Here is a 20,909-nt window from a genome sequence, read left to right as displayed (position 1 = left end):
CTTTACAAATCTATCATTTTCTTCTAGGGCTGTAACGAGTAACCGTGCAAATGTGCGTTTTCTCAATGAATGAATTTGAATGAATTACGATGAAATCCCGGCACATCCGAATGCCAGGGGGCGCTCTTGTGCAGAAACTCCCTTTGTGCCACAGAAGAAGTAGCATTACTGAAGCTATTCCAGGAAATGTCTACAGGAATATTTATATCGCTGTTCTTCAAATAGTTTCAGGTATTTTAGAATATTTTGAATGATTTTTATTTAACGAGTGTTGCTTTTTTAATTTCACGTTATAAACGACTTCGACTCATAATGATTTTAGATTGATAAGGACTTCCTACTGATCACAGAACCGTAGTACACGCACAAGCCGTGCATGAAACACAGAATCGCAGCCTTGCAATTCAGAATCGATTTCAGACAGGCATTTTTAATGGGACACGCGTTTGAATCGTTACATTCCTATTTTCTTCTCATTATAATTATATTCCAAATAAAAGTTTTTGAATTCATGATTTATGAATAATTTTGACATTATTTGGCAATACAGAGAGGGAAAGGTGTAAGCATAAGGTATAATTTTGTTAAGGTTCCACACAGAGGAAGTTAAATTAAAGCTTTTCAACCCCAAACCAGTGGGTTTTTACAGATGTTAATTTGTGTGTACATTTTTTATTGTTTAGTACTGTGTTTGTTTTGTTAATATTAATACAATTAACAGCACACTAGGTTTAAAAACAACTTGGTTTGTCAAGTCAATTCAATCTACTATTTTAAGTTTTGACATAACTTATAAAAACAAGTTAAAATTGTTTAACTTAATTTGTTAAGTTTAAATAACAATATAAGTTTGGTTCCAAAACGAGATAACTTTTTTTTTTGTCAAAACATGTTTATTATTATGTTATCATGTTTTATTGTTAGCTGTTTTTTGTTAACTGCAGTTTGATTGATATTAATTGGAATGCACAATCAAAAAACAAAATTTCTGAAAATTTAAGTTATGTTTTTGGAACCAAACTCTTGATATGTTGATTTGACATCATTTTGTACAGGGTAGCCACCTCTGTGTACTACTACTATAATACTTTAAGGTCATATTTTGTCTTATTTCAAAGGCGCATTATGTTTTCTTAAAGGCTAAAATTCTTCTTTTGTGTTTAATTGGAGAGTGAAATGATTGTAATTGTAGGTTAAACTTTCTCTTAAACTTCTAAAAGTTGCGACAGTTTTGTCATGTTATCAGTTTTATAGTTCATAAGACCGGACCCTCAAGCACAGTGAAACAAGTCATAGCATGCAGACAGACATTTGTGTGATTTCCATTTTCCATCATCACACCGCATTGCTGAGGTTTTCCCACACCAGTCAATACACTGATGTTGTTTCTCTGGCCCACAACTGAGTCTGCTTAGCATTTTTACAAACAGTTTCTGTTCTAGGGTCTCATTTATAAAACTCATTCATAAAATTCTTTCTAAAGGTGTACGTGCTCACAAAAGCCAAAAAACTTCAGACTTCTAAAACCGTGCGTATGCACACCTGTAAGCATTGTTCCCTTTATGAATTACTGATAACCTGCAAGTGTGCGTTTGTGAATCAGCACTCATATCTCACCCTATACACACCCATTTTTAACCATAAATAGTCAATGCAAATCACTTCATGAATGCTGACCGCATATTCATGATACTGGCATGCAATTGTTCTTTTGTAAGCTGTTGTAAGCCTTTGACGTAACCCTAAAGCACTGCCATTATTTAGTTATTTATTATATTAGTTATACTGATCGATTGTTAAGACCTTAAATCACTGCATGAATTAGTGGCATCACTAAAATAAAATAAATATGTGTTTTCTGCTCCTTTAGTGTGTTATCGATCGTGATGTAAAATGTTCATACTGTGTAAATCTTATCAATATTCATGACCATTTGCACTCCCATTGCCTTTACACAACAAATAGTGTCTTACAAAAGTTCAGTCAGTAATAGTATATTGTTTTATGTAAAAAAGTAGAATGGTTTTTCCATCTTTTGTAGCAAATTCCTGGCAGTATCCAGTTTTCCTTGTCTTGTGTTGATGTTGTATTGTAGTGATGTTGTATTGTAGTGATGTTGTGTAACTCAGTGGTTCTCAAACTGGGGTCACCAAGATTGTGCCAGGGGTCCCCAGTTATTGGACATTTTATAATATACATGAATTTATCATAATTTCTGTCTTATAAAACCTCAGAAAAATAAGGCTGCACTAAATTGTATAACTTAATGTTTTGTTTCATTCAAAAGTTTCACCATGGTTTTTTTTCATAATTGTTTTTTTTTGGGGTGGGGGAACGAAGGAATGCACTGTACACAAGGGTTGTCACTCGCTGAAAAAGTTTGAGAACCACTGGTGTAACTCTTTCAGACGCTTGATAAATCTTCAGTTATTGTGAAGTATAGTGTTTCTGATGGTTGTTGGCTCATTGCTGGCTTATTCTGTGTGGTTGCTATGGATGTTGTGGGTGGGTTGCTAGGTGGTTGTTTACTGAACCAAGTCCAAAAAAGCCACTTGTGTGTGTTTGATGTTCTGGTGTCTGGATATGGCTTGACACTCCCTCTTATAAAGCAGGGCTATGGATTTGTTACTTGATTCATCAGATGCAAGCAAGCACACATATCTTACGAACAGCCGGTACAATCAATGTGTAGAAGAAATGGTGTGGAGAAGGTTTATTTAATACTTTGGGTTAGTTTGTTCAGATCTGTATGAACATATACGGAGATAATTTTAAAGTTAAAAAAGAGAAAAATGTTCTGATACTTCAACAGTGTTTGTTCTGTTTTTCACGTCTCTGAATAGATGTTTTGTTGTGAAGGGCATAATGTCCTCTCTGTTCATGTGATGGAGTTCATCAAGTGTTGTGTAGTGGTTTGACGGTGGACGCACACATCTGTTTTGCGTGTGTGTATGTGTTTGTGTCACAGGGTGGCAGTAGAGCTGCATGTTTCTGTGATGTTTAATGTAGACTGTACTTTAATAGATCGATGTCAATGAAATGATTTATTTTGTTAAGAATATAGTCTCTAAATGTGCAGCACTTATTGACACAACATTTTCATTTACTTGAATTACTTGAACATTTACTTGAATTTTGTAAGTGCTTTTGTAAATAACTTTTTTCTACTGTCGTTTACAGTATTTCTCATTATACACTGTGGTCCTGGTCATCAGTCTAAATGTAAATAAACTATAACATATAGTAGACTTGGTTTAAGATACCCAGCAGACTTACTTTACGATGACACTACCAAGTGCCCTTAATTATATTTTACAGTTGTGAAATGTATAAATTATGGGTGACCCGTACATACATCTTAACAGAAACTACTGAGTGTACCTCCAGCCAAGGGTTTTCAAACTTCATGAAGGCAGGGACCCTCAAATATGATGAACCTTTTGCGACAGACTCCTTTATTTATATATTATTATTATTATTATTATATTTTTTGTATGAATAAACATAAACATTTAAACTGTCAGATAAATAGTAACTGTGATATAATTAAAATGGCATATAGCTTTCAAACCTTAATTACTGTCTTCAAAGATGCCCTCATGTGTGATGAAGTGAATGTCAGTGTTAGACCTCTTAGATCTTCATATACACTAGTTAACGTTTGTATTGGATCAAAACCTTTCATAAAAGTTTTCTTAAAATTTTAAACAAAACCTATTCTTATCTTAGGACAACTTAAATGAACTTCAAATGTCGACAAATTTATTTAGGATCCATTCAGTCAGGTTTTACTCTCACATTGTGCTCTATGTTGGGCTGTTACGACCATCATCTTTCTCAACATCTGTTATATTTTGCATAAAAAGAACATGAGACTAATTTGAGGAACAAAATGTTTCATTTTCCCAGTTTATCATGATGCAAACCAGCATAAATAAAGTTCTCTTTTCCAGTAATAAGCTGGTTTGTGGTGGGCATTCTGGTGCAATATGGCTGCCATTGGTGGTGGTTGAGTTTAGGCCGGGTTATACCTTTTTTCAGCGTCCGCGCAGCTTTCCAAGTATACTCCCTGTGGCTACATGCGGATGGCCGCGTTCGACACTATATGCAATACAAATGATTTCTTATTCAAATTAGTACTCTAACAGGCCGTCAGGGCAGCACTGATTTGGCGACATTTACAGTACATTAAAACATTAGGATAGGTGAAGAAAAGTAACTGATCCACCATTGCTAACACAGTTTAGAACAAACAACAAGACAACAAAGAACAGGAATCAAACATTATGGTAACAAAAATGCTCCACAGCTTTCTGTTCTTGGAAGAAGTAAAAGTTAAAGAAGAAAACCGATAGTGTGTGCGCAAATGCTGTCTATTTCCTTTGTATAATTGTTTGTAGTGGAATGTCCTGTCTAAATATTTTCACGCGCATGCGCTGTTGTACGTGGACTGTACGCGCACTGTCCGCGTGGTCTCAAATTTTGGGTTGCACACGGACGGTCCGTGCGGCCGGCCGTGGACCCTCCTGATGACGAAAATGACGTCCCTAGTTTACTTTCGGCTTTAGAATCCCCCTTTCATATCTAAAGCACTTAAAGTGCTGCAGAGAAGCGTTAATCTAATAAATAATGTAAAAAAATATTATTATAGTCCTACAATAGGCCTTGGTTTTTCATACAAAATATAGTAAAAATCTGAAGTTGGAAAGTTGATATGCTCTAGGCTCTATAGTTCTTGACAGATTCACCACCTGCACACACACATTGGTAATGAATGACAGCAGGTAATCTTTGACTGTACTGATTTTTGTGTCCTCTCATCCAGGATCTGAACACCATCTACACTCACCTGTACCATATGGATGTGCTGTCTCACCTCAGAGAACATCAGCTCAGGTGAGAGTCACACGAACAGACATTACACATTAAAGGTCCCGTTTTTCCTGATCCCATTTTTCAAACTTTCATAGGTGTGTAATGTTGCTGCTTAGAGATACTTAATAAATTGTTTGGAAAATACTGCGTTTTCTTTTTTTTTTACACACAAAACTTGTTATATTGCGCACTGTAAACACAATCAAAGCTTCAAAATCAAAGGAAAAACAGGACCTTTAACATCATAACATGTGTGTGTGTGTGGTGGGGGGGAGAGATTCTTCAGTTAGGTTTGATTCACAGCATGAAGTCTGGTCTGGAGATGTTATAGTGTTTCATCAGAGTTTGAAGTCAATCTCATTTGAGTTAATGGATTAAGATAAATTGGATCTGAGCTCTTGTCAGGATAAGGATATGTAGAGCAGATAAAACACACTTATTCATACTTCACATACTTCATCACATCTCTCTCTCTCTCTCTCTCTCTCTCTCTCTCTCTCTCTCTCTCTGTTTATAGGTCCATGTGTATGACAGCGAGGTACCAGCATTATGAAGCCAACCGTATTCTCTTTAAGTAAGTCAATTTCTCCATTACCCATTTATTGGTTGTATGAAAGATAGTAAGCCTTGCTGAACTGCAGTTAATGTTTGGTAAAACAGAAGAAAATTAAGAGATGTTTTAAAAGAAATGAATGATAAGTCATAATTTGCATGAAACCAACTTTAGCATGTCATTTCACTTCTATTGCAGTACTCTTCTGTCATAATGCAGAAAAATAGTCAATGACTTTATTAGATTCAGTTCATATAAACAAGCAACACTTTTCTCCACTGAATATATTTTTCTCTGGCTTTGTCCACTTTTTGACCTCTGTGAGATGACTTGTCTAAATCACGTAAATCATCTGTCAAATAAGCATAAATCAGAAATAACTATTCATGTAGAAAGATTATCATCTGCATGTGTTTAGAAGCCTTGCAAATGTTAACATCTAAGACTATTTGAGCGTCAATGTTGTTGGGTTCCTTCCTTCCTTTTTTGTCCTTGGCCAATCACATGCCCGACTGTACAAATATGTGTCCATTAACTGATAGATGACATCTGCATCTGTGTGGTTTATTAATATAAAATCAGTTGCGTAATGTGGGAGAAATAAAAAGACGCTTTCCCATCCACTGTATAAAGTCTTCACACCTTGTTTATTTTCAGCGAGTTCCATGAAAGCATACTTTAAAAACCAAATCATGTTTGGTGTTATTATGTTCATTAAAAAAGTGGTACGGTTAGTATAAAATCCAATCATAGTATTCAAATTTTTAAAATATTTGTTTTAACTAACCCTAATTGGCGGCTGAGCTGCTCCTAATATTAAAAACATAGAATCGCCCCTGCGGTGCAGAATAAAGCACTGAAGCATTGTGCTGAAGCAAAGTGTTATCATGCTGCTGAGAACTTAAAGGTTTAAAAGGTTTAGACTGAGTTTATATGAGTGTGTGTGTGAGCGATGATGTATAAATGATGATAAAGTCATCTCCTATGTCTCTTTTCTAGTGCGGACACCATCTCCACGTGCTGGTACATCCTGCTGACGGGCTCTGTGTTTGTGAAGGAACACATGTACCTGGCAAGATGCTGGTATGTACCACCTCACAAAGCCAACAGCACATAGATGCAGTCTTCACTTTGTTTGACTTGTGTTTTAAGTATCACACAAGACTTTCAGCACATGAAACTGCAACACAAGACTCCTGCGTATTTGGGCAGAAACCGGATATATATCATGAGCTAAATATGCTGTCATATTTTTGAAACACAATAAGGTTACCATACTCGAAGCCTAAAAAAAACTTACTTTTTGATAATAAATAAAATTCTTTTTTGACTTGATGATATCATTAAAGTGGAGTTGCATCACACAGTGTGTCTGCTATGTTAACCGCAGGCAGTAATGGGCTTTGCGTGTCTTTATTGACTGCAGATGCATTGAAGTGTTTCAGACTTGTTTCATTTCCTCATCTGTAAACATGCATGAGTCTCGTGTCACTGGCATTTCTTCAGGATGGTCAAATGGTCATTAAACATTTAGCCGCCAACCGTGAGGTAGACAAGCATATCTAGATGAAAACATATTTAAGCTTTACCTTGTTCCTGTACTTAGCATTGTGTTAGCAGTGCAAATGTCATGGGTTTGATCTCCAGTGAATACACATATTGATAAAAAAGTACAGCTAAAATGCACTGTAAGTTGGTTTGGATAAAAGCTTTGGACATTAATTGTGTTTAGTTTTTAAACTCTGCACATTTTAAAGTAATAAATCCAATGCCTTCTACAATGAATGACAATGCAACCAAATCTTGCTGTAAAAATGTCTCTTATTAGCCTCCTCTTAAATGCCCACTGAAGTGCTGCATTATTTGATGTGGTGACGTAATTTCAACTGAAACAGGAAGTCAGAGTGGAACTATCGAGAAGACCCTCCTCCTTTTTAAAATAGCCAATAGCGTATTGTTTATCGCACAGTCTAGTATTACTATGTACTATGAAACTGTTATTACAGAATAAAAACAATGATAACAATGACTTGTATACATGTTCGGATAACATAGGGGACAGGAAACTTCAGCAGCTACACGTTATCAAAATGTAAACCCAGTACAATGTACTTCTTTTAAAATGGGTGAACTGTACTTAAAGTTGTGGAAAAGTTAAAGTATTAAACTTAAAGCTTTTATGTGTGTTTAACTGTTTCACCATTTTGAGTTCCACAAACTCAAATAAAATGAGTCAAAGAACTTAGCCAACTCAAAAAAAATTTTTATAACTTCCAAACAGAGTCATTTCAATACCACAGCCTCATTTTAACAAACACTGCAAATAATTGCAAACTTCTGGCACTGCAAATTTACTTCAGTTTAACATTAAATCAACACGATTGTTCCCAGCATGCTTTGCATATGCCTTCATTACGAGAGCAAGTGATATTTTATGTGGTTTTAGAGTAAAGAGAAAGACTCAAAAGTGTTAACCATAAGTTTTGTGGTTACCGTTGTTCAGAAGTGTAGTGCTTGTGCTTAGGCTTTAGGTCGGATATGTGTCGCTTTATCATATAAATGATAACTGTGTGAAAAATCAGGCTGAGCTCAGTCTCTTTTTCAGTGACTTTAATGGTAAAAGTAGTTTACAGCATACAAAAATATGGTAAACAGTATTTATTGTAAACAGTAGTTTTAAGTATAGTGTTCTTAAATATTAAATTAAAATTAATTTAAGTTTGGATTAATTGTAATTTATGAATTTTCAATACTTAAAATGTTGGTTTAAAAAGTAAAAAAAATACTCACAGGTTTTGTAGTGTAGAAAGCATTTAATTGGACAGGAAATTTGACGAGAATATAAATTTTAGTTTTTTTTTAGCGCACGTGACATAGTTTTAAATTCTCATACCCTTTTTATACCCTTTTAAATTCTTCATACCCTTTTGTCAGCATTAATTTGGACTGTATCTGTTTATAAATATCCTAACATATTAATACTAAAAGGAAAAGTTGTTTTAAAGACTGATTCACTGAATAAACATTCTGATTTTGTTCAGACAGTGTAAAGGGAAATGTGTGTTTGTGGTGTGTGTGTGTGTGTGTGTCTCTGTTTGTGTGTCTGTGTGTGTTGACCTCTGTGGCGGTCGGTGGGTAATGAGGAATGCGGAACTCATGGTGTTGGAGTTTTTGGCCATGTGTTTTTTGAACGCATTCAGACAGGAAACAGTCCTCACCCCTTACTCCTGTTAGCAGAGAAGAATCGCCAGCTGCATTCATCAATCTTTACACTTTTGGGTTTAAACACTGTTCTGTTTATCAGTGCTTGAGAAAGACTTTCTGAATTTTCTGGAAATCTAAAAGTGTTTTTTTTCCTTCAGAACAGAAGAATGTGTTTCTTGTAAAGGTGGGAATATTTTGGATGCTTTGAAATTCCCGGTGTCTGGTTTGGCTGCATTCTTTTCATTCTCTCAGGTTGTAAAGAAAGTTTCATTGAGCTGTGTTAGTAACTGATTTATAATATAACACCAGTAGAGCCGCTGTCATGGACAACCAACTCTCATCTGAGTTAATATATAGTCACTGCTATTCCTAAAGGAAGACAGAGAAATCCCTGTTCAACTAATGCGTAAGTAATCCAGACCTCTCTCAATGTTGATCTGTTCATTTAATTTATTTTACCTGCGGTTTTCTTTTTGTTTTTATTTTCTTTGTCTTGTCTTACTATGCTGTGGTCATCTGAAATTACACAAGAAAACTTTTCTTCCTAATGCAGATAAGTTGAATATGAAGTGATGTCAAACATGGGTACAGATGTGCAGTGGGCTGTATGTTACGTTGTGTTGTGGTGTCGTGTGTGTTTATCTGTGCTGCTCAATAGGACATCGAGTCAAACATCGATGATGGTTTGTGTGGTTTGTGTCAGCACTCGGTGTTGTCATGAAAACGGGCTTTTGTCATCAGGATAAGGAAGAGAAATTTCAGCTCAGCTCTTCTGAAAGTCTCACTTCTCCAGCTCGACTTAATGTGCTGATCAACATACGGCCAACCTGATGAATCAGTGATTTTATTATACACTATAGGTGCGAGGAGTTATTATTATTTGTTATATTCTAAAGAAGATCTTTCACATTTTATTTTGCTATGGTTTCGTTATGATTTGTTGCTGGCGATGTTCAGAAAAAAACATTCTTATTTATTCCGAGCTTTCCCATGAATTAAGTGCATTTCTAACTCTATTTTTCACCAGATAAGCAGATAGATTTAAACTGCTTTATGTTTTAGGGATGTTTGTAACAGAGCTTTCCATTTTACAATCCAAAATGAAATCTGCTGTCACTTTAAGTAACTTCCAGTTGCCATGTCAGGTTCAGAGCTTCACATTGTGCATTTGTCAGTTTGTTCTTTGTTTTGATATGAGTTTCATCGTAGATCTTGGGTATAACTTCTGCTAAAGTAAATCTATAAAGAGATGCTGTGCAAGAGTTTTACACCGCATCATGTATGGTGGAAGGACTGCATGATGTTGACAATGAAAACATGTAATGCATCTGCTAGTTTTGTTGTACAGTATATGTCTGAATTAGCTCTGTGTATAGTGACTGTTTAAATATTTTTTGTGTATTACCTGTGCTTGTGCATAATCTCGCTGCCAGACTGGTTAACTCTTTCCCTGCCATTGAGGAATTATCTCCACAATTAAGAGAAAATGTTTCTTTGCCAATGACGAGTTTTTACGGCAATCATATTTCCGCTATTACCCAACTTATAAAACACGGAAGCACCTACTGATCCAAAAACAGTAAAAACTCTGTGTATGTTTTGATCAAAGTTCTGAATCTCTTCTTTAACAAAAGTCCTTTACAAAAATCTCAGCATTCTGCTCAAAATTTTGTATTTTTGAAGAAACCTAGCCATATTTGAATGGTGATAAAAAAGAACAAAAGAAGATAAGACTACTCAAGCCGCAGATTTAGCTCGTATTTATGAGGTAGTGAAGATAATATAAACTCCTGTCTGTATTGCATTGGGAGCTAAACTTCAAAATATGGAAAGGAGCGTCACATTTCCAGCTGACGTCAGAGGTATTTAGGCCAATCACAACATTCGTATAAGCTGGCCAATCAGAACACAGCGCTTTTGAGATTGATGAGCTTTGTACAAAATCAGTGCGTTTCAGGTAGGGATGCACCGATACTGGTATCGGGTATCGGCCTCGATACCACATTTTCTAAAGTACTCGTACTCGTTAAAAGTCCCCCGATACCAGGGATCGATACCACGGTCTGAGAAATGTCTATGTTTGAGCGGCGTGTGAGGGGTTAATGCCTCTTGTGTTGTCCAAAGAGGCAGAGTTTACAACAAACTGGAAAACTAGTGCCTTGTTTTTTTGTTAAATTATATGACTAAAGCTGTTACCTGTAAATTTAAATCATGTTTTTTATTAAGTACTCGGTATCGGTATCGGCAAGTACTGAAATGCAAGTACTCGTACTCGTATTCCAAAAAAGTGGTATCGGTGCATCCCTAGTTTCAGGCAAGCAGGGCGTAGAGGAGCAACAATAATGTACGGTACATTAAAATAATGTATTGTTTTTAACCATAAACCACACAAACACATTGTATTACACCAAACAGACAAAATATCATTGTTTTAGCAACATTATTGGTGCTCTTTAAAAGCAGAGGGTCTGTTCTTTCATTTGATTTTTTTCAAAGAAATAATTTTCTGGAAAATCATAAAAAATGCTGCCGCTGGATGGCAACTTTAAAAAACAAAAAAACGCTGGCGGGGAAAGAGTTAAGTGTAATGTATTGTCATACAGTAGCATGCAAGACTTTGCCTGCATTTTGACCATGGTGGCAGTGTGCAGCCACGGTTTGTCATGTGCAGTCTCATAAATTGATTGACATACAGTAAAGTGACTTTAACAGCTCTCTACTCTACTGTGAAGAACATAAGACACAGCAGGCAATCTGTATCTACAGTCACACGCACTGCTTAGCGGAGCTTTGGTGCTTCTGGTTTACCTAACCAAAACATTTATTATAGATATGTTGATGAACCACGGCACAAACCAACCTGAGGGAGGTGCAGATTTTTACTGAGAACAGCCAAACCTCTGTAATGTCAGTGCAAAACTCAATAATGTTAAGGTTTTGAGTTCTTGCAGCGCTGCCTGATATTTTCACTCTTTTTTCTCGTTCATCAGTCCGTCCATCCATGCACTACACCACGTATCCGTAGTATGGCTCTGGGGCGTGCTTAATATGTGTGTTTCCTGTTACCAAATCTAGTTTCTCTATAATCATTTTTTCCCCACCTCTCTTCTTCAAGCATGTGGGGTTTTTTTTAATTAAAAAAGAACAACCATAGCAGTCAATTCCAAAAAAGATCTGGACAAAATCAAGATTTTAAGTTTTTTTTTTTACCTGTATTACAAATACACAGGGTGGTGACATTGGAAGTTATTGGTGGGACAGACAGTGGAGCTCATGTTACCTCCCTAAGCAACAGTACAGTAGAGTAGGAACCGGTCATGTATAGCAGTTTAGTTTACATGTGTTAATGTTATGTTAATGTTCAGAGCAAAAAGACAGAGCGCAGTTATGCAAATTTGAAAAACACGCCCACCGGGGGGGAAAACAATCCAACCGTCTCCATTGACTTTGTATTGCGAGAGGCTGCCTCCTTGTCATTTCTGGCTTATAACAAAAAACCGAATAATGCCTAAAAGCTGCTGTGTGACAATATGTACAGCTAACAAGCCAAAGAACCCAGAAATAAGTTTTTATAAGCTGTCGGGCCGTAAAACCCAGCTTTTAAGGAGAATAAAGTGGATCGCCGACTACGTTTCCCCCTAGTGGACGCAGTTCTACTAATAGTATTACTATGAAAAGTTGCCTTTTTTCCACTTTTGTGTCTTTGAACGCTCGTTTTTTGAGGTCGACAGCTTATAAAAACTTATTTCTGGGTTCTTTGGCTTGTTAGCTGTACATATTGTCACACAATAGCTTTTAGGCATTATTCGGTTTTTTGTTATAAGCCAGAAATGACAAGGAGGCAGCCTCTCGCAATACAAAATCAATGGAGACGGTTGGATTGTTTTCCCCCCGGTGGGCGTGGTTTTCAGGTTATGACGCGCTGCGCTCTGTCTCTATTGCAAGGATGCAAAGACTTCCTAAACTAACTCCATGTGACGTAAAATGTCGTATATTATTTGACAAAATTCTTGATTTCTTCTTTTCCTCTATACAAGGTCTTACACAAACAATCCCTTCACTGTTCTTGCTATGTGGATATCACTGTTGGTTACACATTATTTGAAAGTTAACGTTTGAAACTTAGTAAATGATGCATGCAGACCTGCATGTGTAAAGAGAGACATGGGTCAAGACTTTCATTAACTGATGTATTACAGTTTTTTCCCCCAAATCCACTTGCATGCCCTTAGGAAAGTTTAAATATATGGCACAAGTCGCGTGTAGGTATTAAATGATCTTTTTGCATCTTTATGAAGTTTGGGAAGAGGCAGAAATGGATTTTGGTTTAGATCAAAGAAGGCAACACTAGGGTATAAATTTTTTTTTCAAGACTACATAATACTAAACTTTTTTGAACATACAGTGATAAAATAATGCAACACTTTGTTTGCTTGCCGCATATTCACAAATGACTCAATTTCCACCATACCTCACAAAAACACACATGAATGGGTTCAAGGTTTATTTTATATGTTTGTCCTGATGACAGACAGAAAAGGTGTTTTGCTTGTGTGACCTTTTCGGGGTATAAAAGGGCATCTATGGTCCAGCAATAGGACAAAAAGCAATTTTTTGCCCCGTATTGAGTCAGAAGACTATACCTCTGATGCATTGTGAAACTGGTGCATAGGTAAATTGGCATTACCTTGACTCATTCACAGTTAATGCAAAATGTTTTGCGTGTAATCCTAAATGACAGAATGAGGGCTCTGAGGCAGACACCTGTTATTGCTCTCTATATGAGCGTGTTATATTATTTGACAATATTATTTCTTCTTCAGTTGTGTGTTATGAATTTTAGTATGTCTTAGGTTTTATGTAATATTTCTGCTATAAAATATAGTACAGGTATATCAGGGGTAGAAACATTATAATGTCTGCATTGGCTTCGTAATCGTCTAGTTGTTTGAAATCATACCTAATGATTTTTCTGGATGCTATGGTATAACTGTAGTACATAAATAAAACAACAGCCTTGTAAATTGCTCAAATCTGTATCTTTGTAGAGTCTTACTGTTGCTGTTTGTTCAGTCTGTTGTAACCACATTGAGTTTTAAAGGATGTGATTTCATTTTGTTTCTGTGCAGTTTTGGAAGACAGCGTGGAGGAAGACGAGGCTGTGAATGCATCACTCTAGAGCCGTCAGAAATGATTGTGGTAAGTAAAATATTGACCCCGCCGCTTAAATCACAAATCTTTCAGATAACTCAGACCAGTTATCAGGTATTTTTGACTTTTGCTGACTGACACACAGTCATCTTTGTCACCTATTCATGTCATTCCAGCATGTTTTTATTGTAGCTATTCTTAAACATATAATAAATAGCTTTACTGGACTCATTTCTGGGCTGATCGCTTAATTGGTAGATAATTGCGTGTTGGGCACAAAAGTTCAAGAGTTCTATTCCCAGGGAATGCACATACGGTACTCACGAAAAATAATTTTAACCTTGAATGCACTGCAAGTCGTTTTGGATGAATGCATCTATCACGTGCATAAATGTAATTGTTAAATGTAAATGATATTCTGTTTTGTCTCATACTGATAAATAGTTATTTTCACACAAAGTGTTGAGCTAATACATGACACAGGGTACTACCCTAAAACTAAAATATATGATGTGTACAATATAGACACGGGCCACAGCATAATAGCTAAAGAATCTCTCTATATGTACCAAAAATTCATTTGGGTTTTTGCTGATAAGATAGTGTACTGTAAACAGAATGTGATACCTACAGTTCATCAGATGACCCTGATTCAAACAAGTCTCTTACATGTTGCTTAGATTTTACAGATCTTGAAATAATCCTCACAAAGTGCTAACTTAACAGCTAAAAAGTTGCAATTATGTTTGACTCTGTCTATGGCATCTAAACTTTTACTCAGCACTAGAGGTCTTCACGGGTCCACTTAGATCTGAAAACCCGAGGTCCGACCCGAGACCCGATCGGGTTCGGGTCTAAAAGTTTCACATGTGCCTCGGACACGGGTCGGGTACAATAATAGCGGCATCGGGTCTCGGGTCATTTAAAAGTGAATGTGTTTTTTCTGAACGGACCCGAGAAGACCCGAACTCTCTCGCCTGTGTGCGTCAATGTCCTTTTCAAACCTCTCATCTGTTTGCCAAGAGCGCTTGCGACATTGTGTGGTTGTCGGAAGGTTCATTTTCGTTGAGACAAACATGTCCGTCAATTATAAATGTACATTTTAGCGGTTACGTTGGTGTCGTCGTCAGATAACAAAGTAAAAGGAATGGAGCAGCTCACCAAATTGGTTGCGAGGCCACCGGAGTTTCTTTCTGTCTGACTGCTGCGCGTGGGTCTGCAGTATGCACACACGTCAGTGCCGTTTACATTCGGGTCCAGTCGGGTTAAAAAAAAAGTTCACTAGTTCGGGTCGGACTCGGGTCTAATTTTCTCGGGTTTGTCTCGGATCGGGTCTTTCCTTAAATTTTTTTTATTTATGCACGTCGGGTTCGGGTATGAAGTGATTCGGGTCATTTCGGGTCGGGTACATTTCTTTGGACCCGAGAAGACCTCTAATCAGCACTTTGGTCTTGTGCTGAAAAATTCTGTAAAATTCTGTGCTAACACAAACACATCCTGTAAATGTTCTGGGGTCGCCCTTGTAAAGAGGATGTGGTAACATTGCCGTAACATTCACAGAAAGAATTCTGTGTGAACAAGAGGCAGAAACAAAGCCATTAGGGGCCTGCCGTAGTGAGGAAACATATCATCGTTTCAAGTTATGGTTTAGCTCTTTGACACAGGGATTTAAACGCAGATGAACATTCATTATGAGAAAAACTGGAGTGAAGCAGAGATCAGAGAGCTTGTCACTATCCGCCCTGAAGCTGAGATCATTCACCAGCATGACAGAACTGCTCATCACGCGCTCCTTATGATCTTGTCATAAACAAAAATCCACGTGCATGGTTTATCAAGAGAGAAATCTTAGATAATTAGCAAAACTTTAGATGCGTGAAAAAACCTACCAAGTGCAGGACTTTAAATACTTTACATATCTTTACGAGATATTTGCGTTATGCGTGATGCATGAACAGATTCCGGGAAAATCATTGGCAGTCTGAATGAACCACAAATCAAACGATTCCGGACAAATCCCGGAAGCATTTTCTGTGTATTTTCTGTAATCTCTGGGTGAAAAGGGCTCTACACTAAAGTCAAAGTTAGATTTTACTCATTGATTAAAATCTTTGACAATATTTAATATATTTTTACAGAATATTCTTTAGGATGAGTTTATGTAGAATTACACAAAAATGACTTCAACTGGGTTTTCACAGAATGAATTATATATTTTTTACAAAAATGTTGTGCATGAACCATTTAGTTCGTGAGGTTTATGATCAGATCTTTTTAAAATGGCACAATGTATAATGGAGGTAAAGTTAGTTGTGAACACTGTTTCATGTTAACTTTAAGATCATTTTAAGGTTGCAGTAAGTACAGAGGTTCTATTTTTTATTTTCTGAAGAATATGGGTTATAATGTCTATCGTCTTATATGACAGTGTGCAGGAAATGAAGCATTATATAAGATGTATCCCACATGGACATGAAAGTTCAGTGTACTTTCACATTACCTTTTCAACAGTATGTTTAACCTTTTAAAACAACTGACTGAAAAAGTAATTCACTGCATAAACAACCCGGAATTAACTCTTTCACCGCCAGCATTTTAAAAAAAAGTTGCCAGCCAGCGTTTTTCATGATTTTCACCAAAGTTTAATGCCTTCCAGAAAATGTTCTTCTTTAAATATATAAACATACAATATACCAAATGAAAGAACAGACCCTCTGCTTTCAAACAAAAAAAACCGTTTCATCCTACCTTTAGTGGTTCTTTTGCAATCAGCTTTTGAATATGGGTAGGTTTTTGCAAAAACACCATATTTTGAGCAAAAAGTAGAGATAATTCCATTTTTATGACGGACTTTTCATAGAGATCCCATTCAGAGCCATCTTCAAAACAGACACGGACATGCAGCAGCTTGCCATAGGGCAATACTTCCGGTTTTAAAAAGTTGCGGAAGGGCGCCACCTGGTGGATAATAGCGGTATTGCGGAAAGACGGAAAATCTCGTCATTGGCGGGGAAGCGTTTTCTCTTAATTGACGAGATATCTCGTCAATGGCGGGGAAAGAGTTAATAAAATCAGTCAGACATAAGCTCCAATCTAAACTAATCTCACTAAACAAATATTTATGCTAATTATTATTAGCATATTTAGCTTACTTTTATTTCCACTTTAGTTTCAGTTTGTTTTTCTCCTAGCTCTTAATTTGTGCGTTCTGATGGGTTTTGTTGTTCTGGTATGAGCGTATCTTGCCTTTTAGATGCCTGGAGATGATGGTGCAGCTCAGTATCATCCTTATTTTATTACACAAACTCTCAAAGATCCGACAGATATGAGTGCTTATCCCACAATATAAACCTACTGTGTAATCGAATTAGGCATCATGTGACGTACGGCAGGATATGAGCGGGGCAAAATGTGACCTCATACCGTTCTGTATATATCAGATAACCCCACAGGATGATACATGGATGAGTCTGTGGTAAGATTGACCAGAAATACCCCCCTCCCCAATGTGGACTTTCTTCTGGTTGCTTTCTTAAAACTGACCAGTGGACTAGTTTTTTAGACAAACCATTGACCAGTCGATGTATTTACATTGGCACATCCCTGATATCATAATCAATCAAGTGTATCTGAGAGTACAGTGACATATGCTTGTTTTTCCTGTAAGGTCTTTCTCACATACACACTTTCTCTGTCATCTGTCTGGATGGTTGTGAATGTGTGTGTGTCATATTACTGGCGTGATGAACGACTGCTCCGCGTGGACATGACAGCTCTTTACTCGATCTCTTCACCCTCCTTTCCAAAGATTTAATATACCTTCACTATAACTCCTTTTCCACTGCTCTTCTTGTGCTGGGACCTGGAGAGCTGTCTTGTAAATCAGTTTTCAGTAGCTCTAGTGTTTGTCCTGCATTCATTGTTTTTCAGATGTAATTCCTCAGGCACATCGGAAAAGCTGCTTAGAGTTGGCAGTGGGTTTGAGTTGTTGAACAACGTCAGGGAGTTTTTCATTTCAAGTACAACATAGATCTGAGAAACGAGTACTCAAGTACTCACGGGCGTTGCATGCATAGGGGCGGGGCGTACACGCCATGATGAAAATGATAACCCATTGAACTTGTGAAGGCACTGCACCAAAATATACATACATGTCATTGAAGATGCGTGAATCTATTTTATGCAAAACGTTTCTTGGAAAAATATCCATATTATTCCCTGTGTAGTGCAGGATAATATAAAAAAAAATGTAGACACACGTGCTTAACTGTTCGCTTTAAATGCTTATATCTTCTGTATGGGAATGTTGATTCATACCAAAATGCTTTTTTGCATAGTTGTGTTTGACAAATGAAAACATCTCAGGTTACGTATATGTAACTGTTGTTCCCTGAGAAGGGAACGAGACGCTTTATTATAGACCACAAGCGCTTGTAAAGCTAACCCTTCACACCACAAAATGCCGGCATAACCAACCGATCATCATTTTCGTGATTGATTGCCTGATAGTTGATAACTTTACGTGTGTTTGACTCCAACAGGAGAGTGGAGTTTTAACACATGCTCACAGCTGATATATTCTCTATTTACATGTAACATAGAGACAGAGCGCAGCGCGTCATAACCTGAAAAACACGCCCACCGGGGGGGAAAACAATCCAACCGTCTCCATTGATTTTGTATTGCGAGAGGCTGCCTCCTTGTCATTTCTGGATTATAACAAAAAACCGAATAATGCCTAAAAGCTATTGTGTGACAATATGTACAGCTAACAAGCCAAAGAACCCAGAAATAAGTTTTTATAAGCTGTCGACCTCAAAAAACGAGCGTTTAAAGACACAAAAGTGGAAAAAAGGCAACTTTTCATAGTACTCCTATTAGTAGAACTGCGTCCACTAGGGGGAAATGTAGTCGGCGATCCACTTTTTTCTCCTTAAAGGTTGGGTTTTACTGCTCGACAGCTTATAAAAACTTATTTCTGGGTTCTTTGGCTTGTTAGCTGTACATATTGTCACACAGCAGCTTTTAGGCATTATTCGTTTTTTTGTTATAAGCCAGAAATGACAAGGAGGCAGCCTCTCGCAATACAAAGTCAATGGAGACGGATGAATTGTTTTCCCCCCCGGTGGGCGTGTTTTTCAAATTTGCATAACTGCGCTCTGTCTCTCTTGTACCAAAAAGTTATTCTTACAGTTTCTCTTACTGGTAAATTGTCTGGACTAATTTACCAGTATTTTTAAAAGGTCACACAATCTCTTAATGATGATTTACCAGTAAAGACTATATGTGTGAAAGCAGCTCATGTCTCTGATAAGGTTGAATAATTTTTAAAGGTTAACAGCCGTATCAGGAGCTTGTCTGTGGGGTCTACCAATATCGTCGTGATGGGTTCAGACCTGGGGTTATACACACTCCTCAGTCAGATCAGATGAAGAAACGAATATCAAAGAAAGTCTTGATGTCGCCGAAGACACGCCCTCAGATTGAAAATACCTATACATCTTTAAAAATAATTCTATAATAATCAGTATTAATTCAAGAATAATTCACTTTATTTACGGTTTAAATGGCCAACGAGAGAAAGTAGCGAGCGCAAAGCCGAAATCTTGTTCTCTCTGCTCAGAGAGGATATTTGTGTATTTACGGCTTCCTACAGGAAATTGTGGCCTGCCTGTAGCTGTGCTGTGTTACACTAGCTGCCTCCATCTGTCAACACGAACGCCTCTTTCTCTTAGTGCCAGTGCTACCCGCGCTAACTTTCCTTTGTTTTAAAGCGTGTAAATGTGGTCCGAATGAGTCTCCTACGCCTCCACAGGCTCTCTGTGATTTGGAAGAACTGGATGTTCAACCAGGATGCTGAGATATCTGACGTTGGTTCTTTACAGGTGGAGAACACCAGCGACAGCGAGGACGCTGCCCAACAGAGAGATGGATCTGAGCGACACTCACGACGGCGCTTTCGTAAGGTCAATCCTCGAGGAGAACGACAGCTGATAACAGACTCAAATCAGGATCATTCACAGACGGTAAGAACTCTTTTCAATTAAAGATACGATTTCTTCCAACTCTTCTAAACCAGATGGGTTTTGTTTATGGTTAAACGTCTCTATTGTCTCCGATAAACACATGGAGCTATACAAACATTTGCTTGACGTCATAAACAACTGACAATGTAATGCTGTTTGTTTTGTTGAGTTTTAATGTTGTTTGTCAGGTTTGTGGGACTGTTTATTGAAATATGTTAAACATGATGGAGTTTACCATGAGACTTTTTCAGTTGACTCATTTTGTTTCAGAGGGCAGTTCCTCTTACTGATAGCATCTTGACTTTCAGTTATACTTCAGAGTAATCTCATGAACACATGCCTCACTACTGGAACAACTTTATCTCCTAATAGTAGTGTATTAGACATTGTTACATGACCCCGTCCCGCTCAATGAAATATACAGTGACTAAAATAATAGGTTGAGATAATGTTCTTACATATCTCTTTGTTTTCTCTCTATCTCTCTCTCTGCCTGTGGTCCTGTAGGATTATGCAGAAGAGCAGGTAAGAAGAGGAAATTAAGTTTTAAACTTTTTTTTATTGTTGATGTAGATAATTTTGTACTTGTATAGTAAGGACAACGTTGGTGCGGATGCACACAGGGTAAAGTGCAAGTCTGTGGACCTCGGTCAGGATGACAGATGTCATATTTGACTCAAGTGATGTTGATGGATAGATGTAGACCGTTGAGCATCCTTCACTTTAAATACTCTGCTTTGGCATCAGCTTCGTGTGCTACACAAACAGCGGTCCGCATGGAGGATTTCTGATTCATAGAAAAGTCCAGCAAAATGTGGGTTGTGAAGATTAGATCATAAGACAGATAAACACATCTGTATCAATTTATGCCTTAAAGTTTGTTTTCATCTACATGTTGCCTCTGTTGACCCTCAGGCGTCATTGTTGTCAACATTTATTAAGTAAATCGGTAATCGTGATGTAAATTTAATAATGGTGTCAGATTGAGCAGATCTAGTGTAAGCAGTCAACCTGGGGTTGCCTGACCACACTGGGTATTCTCTCCAGTCACTTAATGTGTTATTCAGTGTAGATATTTACGTCTCTTACACACTGGAAAC

General features: G+C 37.3%; 1 protein-coding gene across 9 annotated transcripts in view; it reads left to right on the top strand.

The window, feature by feature from the left end:
- The window catches only part of LOC135776742 (rap guanine nucleotide exchange factor 6), a 94,691-nt gene that overhangs the window by 15,971 nt on the left and 57,811 nt on the right, over nt 1-20,909 (top strand). For 5 of the 9 annotated variants that reach the window (XM_065287635.2, XM_065287627.2, XM_065287628.2 and 2 more), the window contains exons 2-7: nt 4,826-4,896; nt 5,393-5,449; nt 6,428-6,511; nt 13,762-13,831; nt 19,669-19,809; nt 20,317-20,334. In XM_065287635.2, the coding sequence (XP_065143707.1) occupies nt 4,826-4,896; nt 5,393-5,449; nt 6,428-6,511; nt 13,762-13,831; nt 19,669-19,809; nt 20,317-20,334 (441 nt within the window). Of the gene's footprint in view, nt 1-4,825; nt 4,897-5,392; nt 5,450-6,427; nt 6,512-8,749; nt 9,039-13,761; nt 13,832-19,668; nt 19,810-20,316; nt 20,335-20,909 lie in introns of those variants that run through there. The other 4 variants (XM_065287632.2, XM_065287629.2, XM_065287634.2 and 1 more) reach the window with 2 other exon arrangements.

This window comes from Paramisgurnus dabryanus, chromosome 18, assembly GCF_030506205.2.
Source record: "Paramisgurnus dabryanus chromosome 18, PD_genome_1.1, whole genome shotgun sequence".
NCBI classification, from domain to species: Eukaryota; Metazoa; Chordata; class Actinopteri; order Cypriniformes; family Cobitidae; genus Paramisgurnus; species Paramisgurnus dabryanus.
The sequence above is the reverse complement of the archived record's forward strand: the minus strand, read 5'-3'. Positions and strand labels throughout refer to the sequence as shown.